General features: G+C 53.6%; 1 protein-coding gene across 1 annotated transcript; it reads left to right on the top strand.

The window, feature by feature from the left end:
* Window positions 1–961: 961 nt before the first annotated feature.
* CORC01_05627 (GATA zinc finger) lies at window positions 962–2558 on the top strand (the record flags this gene model as incomplete). The annotated part of the gene is made up of 4 exons (XM_022617269.1): window positions 962–993; window positions 1095–1905; window positions 1989–2312; window positions 2376–2558. The coding sequence occupies 4 exons, from the start codon at window positions 962–964 to the stop codon at window positions 2556–2558; spliced, it is 1350 nt and encodes a 449-aa protein (XP_022476283.1).
* Window positions 2559–4170: the final 1612 nt, after the last annotated feature.

Raw genomic sequence — 4170 nt, 5'->3', positions numbered from 1 at the left:
CATCTACTTCAACTTTACGGACGGCGAGCGAGGCACAAGCGCCATATGAGCCAGAGCTTCGATTCTACGTACACGCATTCTGTCTCTTCAGCACCTTGTTGAAAGGCGCCCGCTTCCCAAGACACTAGACCGGCACCACAAAGCATCGGCACCGAAAAGAAATTCAGACTTCCCACCGGTCCAGGTTCACGGTATCTTCGCGAGCCCACGCCCCTCCTCGAGTCTCACTCCCAGACCCAGTCGAAATTAGCCCCCTCAGACTGGTCTCGACGAGGGATTCCAACAGTGTGTCTTGGAAGAAATATCCAAAAAGCCGCCACAAAGAGCAGCGTGGTAACTTGACCAACGCTAGGCGGCTTTTCTTTCTCAGCTCCGGACCATTCGACACACCCAACTGGAGCCAGCATCACCCCCGATCTATTGCCCCCTCCTTCCCACCCCTTTTCAACACCCACACCCCCCCACCCCCTACCCCCCTAAGGAAGATACATGCGGTGACCTTCCCGTCCCGCCACCACGCACCACACACGCGCCCGATAGCTTGATCAGATCTTGCCTACCGGGTACCCAGCTGGAGAGAGGTTCGACTAACCTAACCTAACTTCGTCTTCTCGTCCCAGGCCAAGCCACACCACACCACACCACACACTTTGTCTTTGGTTGGTTTGGTTTCGCTCTCCCATCTTTTTACCTACTTGCTCTCTCTCTCTCTCTCACCTCCGCAACCTTTCCTTGCCCGGTTTTTATTCATACATGACTCTGAGCCTCCCACCTTGGACCATCCTCCCTATCATCTCCACCCATCTACACCAAACTTCACCGGACTCCCGTCTTGACACCGACCTCACGGACTAAGGCTCGCTCTCGTCCCCTCACGCCGTTGTCGAGTCAGATGCACAGAGACCTACGTTCGCATCTGGGGTTTTAATCACCACTCATCTATTCTCCCGGCAAACCCGCTATGGAAGCGGGCGGATCTGGTACTAGGCAAAGGTAGGTTCGATTCTCGCCGACGCCCACTCCCCTTTGGTCACCATTTGTTTCCCACATTGTGGCCCTAGACCAAACATTAATCGGACCTTTCTTTAAAACAGCCGTCCACCTTCTGCCAGCAACCCCGAACGCTTTGAGCCTTTTCATCTCCCACCTAGAGAGCCTCTCGATAATAGACACTACCGCGACGGCCCCGCCATGGCGACCGCAGCCCTTATTAGCCCGGCCACCCATTACGGCCATCCCTCGACCTTCTCTTCCGGCTATCAACACCACTCAGGTCCAGGACCAAGCATCGCAGGCATGATTTCGCCGATTGAGCCTCGCCGACCTTCAGATGAGACCGAGACCCCTCACCGACAGTCGCTCCCTTCGCTGTCCGAGGTCATATCTGGTGCGAAGCCCAGTCCTTACCCGCCCTCCCAGGCATCCAGCATGTCGGGCTCTCAAAACTTTCCTTCGCCCTTTGCTCCTGGACCTCCACGATCTTACGCCGAGTCAACGGATAAGAACTCGCCTCGGCCTCCTATCCATGCTTCGACGTTCGCGCCTAGGCAAGATGCTCTCCCAGCCATTTCAGATCCCCCGAGACCTCCTGCCTTCGCAGGCCGACCGCCTGCGCCATTGGGCGGGTTCTCTGCCGCTCAGCCCAGCCCGCCTCTCAAACACGAGCACATGCGCGAGGGCGATGCGCGTGCCGCTGAGAATGCTGGCCCCTATGCGCAACATTCCATTCCACCTCCGCCGACGATATATCCTTATCCGCAGCACCCTGGCCAGCTTCCGCCAGGACAAGTTCCTCTGCCGGCGTATCCAGTTTCCCCGCGTCACGCCGGTCCCCCTCTTCCTTCTCCTTACGAAGCCCAGCGTCCAACAGCTCACGGGGAGGACAATGAGTACGGCCCTGCACGGGTCCGGACACACCTTGACGCGTGGGGATATCAGGATTGCCTTTCTAGAGTGAGTGGCCCCGCTAAAAACTCGTGTCCGTCAAGCTTACCAATAAGTTCTCTCAGATCGGTGGAGCAACAAGAACGATCTATAACTTCGCCGAAGCCTACGGCAAAATTGCTGCGGAACAGCAAGGCGCTCATCCATTGCATGAAAGGCTTCCCACCGAGAGGGAATTGAACGACATGATCGATAACGTAGAGTACATCCGGAACTCGCTAGACTCGGTGCGACAAGTTGTTAAGGAGAGCAACGAACGTGTGCGAGCAGCCGGAAAGCAGAAGGGGTACGACGACGAGGATACACCAATGTATGACGGCATGAACAAGAACAACTATGGCATCACAGAGGTCAAGAAGCGCAGAGGGGTAAGTTTTGTCGATGATGCCAATTTTTTGTTGGAGAAACCAGAGGTTGATCTTGTGGGACAGAGAGCTGCACCTCCTGGAAGATGCCACAGCTGCAATAGAATCGACACCCCGGAATGGCGTCGCGGCCCCGATGGTGCGCGGACACTTTGCAACGCATGTGGACTACACTATGCCAAATTGGAGCGCAAGCGCCAGCTCGAAGCCCGACAAATCCGCCCCAAGCCCTCTGACGAGAGGAGCTAATGCCGCCTTGGTTAATGGGAGAAGCAGAGACACACAGTACATACCCGGGCGGGCTCTGGCTTCGATGGCTGTTCCATAGCCGGTCCGACATGACGGTTCGGCTTGGTTCGCTCCGTTACACGCAAACGTATGCACATATACACACAACAGATACCCCCTTACAGCTTACCAGCAACAACATCCACCCAGCAGCGTCCACACTGCGTTATCTTCAGACACCAGCAACAAACTGGCTACACTTTACTTTACTTTTCCTTTTCAATACCCGGCATCGACTTCATATTTGATTGTATATATCCTGCTCTTCAACATACTCATCGGACAGGCACCAAGGAATTAGGCATTCATCTGGCGGCGTTCACTACATTTGTCATCGACACTTTCCTCATCGTTTTTTTTTTTTTTTTGGTTTACAACTTGCAAAGGAAAGCGGAATATCGGCTTTTTAGACAAAACCTGGCGCCCACACAATTCGGACGCCAAAGATACGCCTTGGAGCGAGCAACCGCAGACCGACAGTCGATCGTTACCAGCGCAAGCAACGACTTTTCCTTCACATTTTCCTTGTCTGTGACTGGCAGGAGAGGATTTCCCGGCGAGGAACAAAAAATGTCGGGAGACGGAAGCATTCGATCAGTCCTATTGGGGAGGAGATGTAGGACGACGATGTCGGAGTCGTACTTCTACAAGAAGCAAGAAGGGGACCTTTTTCTTCCGACTTTGGCGTAAGGTCGTGACACTGGGCATTTCATCACTTGTTATTACACATCTTCTGGGAATCGGATGGGGATTCCCTTTTTCATGCCACGGACCATGCAGGGCACACACAAACACACAGTTTTAGCTGATTTTAATTGTACGAGTAGCCATACATTGGCGATATACCACGGGAGGCGGCGGCGGGCGGCTAGGAGCGGCGGAAAAGGAGGCGAGGAAAGGCGGCTCAGTGTAACCTACCCTTTCAAAGCAGGATTCAAGAAACCTGATGAGTAATCGAGACGTGCAGTTTCCAGACTTGGTTGCCATATTTCTTCACATGATTTGGGTCTGAAAAACGAGTTATGTGTGCGTGGAACTCCTTTTGGAGTGGATGGAGATATGAATCATCCTTTGTACGCGGATCGCCTTGCGTGTGGAACAGGTAGAGTACCACTGCTTCGCTCGTGACAAATTCCCCTGGTGCCCGGTGAGACGAGCAAATATGGACTGAATGACATTTGATGCAAAGAAACCAGGGTGAGCAATGAATGGGTTGGCTTACGTAGGTGATGGTGTGGATGCGAGCTGCTGGGGGAGTTTGTTTCTTGTTTTTTTTTTTTTTTTTTGGTGGTTATGTTCATCGATCTCTGGAGGCGCGGGTAAAGTGAGATGAGCGGGAGCGGGAATCTCGGGGACGTGGAGTGTTTATTTTCCCAACTGTTTAATGTGAGAAGTGACCAAGGAACTTTTTTTTCCCCCTCCCCAACGTCAGGATCCCACGTGGTGTGTGTGTGTGTGTGTGTACATGCCCGAGTAGAGTACCGACCTACCTCAGCTTACCTTTGACTACACGGCGGCAGACGCCACAAACAGATGTCAGTTTCGGTCCTGGCGTCGGTCGAGCCCGCATATG

Source organism: Colletotrichum orchidophilum (assembly GCF_001831195.1).
Source record: "Colletotrichum orchidophilum strain IMI 309357 chromosome Unknown Scaffold_39.1, whole genome shotgun sequence".
Classification (NCBI taxonomy): domain Eukaryota; kingdom Fungi; phylum Ascomycota; class Sordariomycetes; order Glomerellales; family Glomerellaceae; genus Colletotrichum; species Colletotrichum orchidophilum.
The sequence above is the reverse complement of the archived record's forward strand: the minus strand, read 5'-3'. Positions and strand labels throughout refer to the sequence as shown.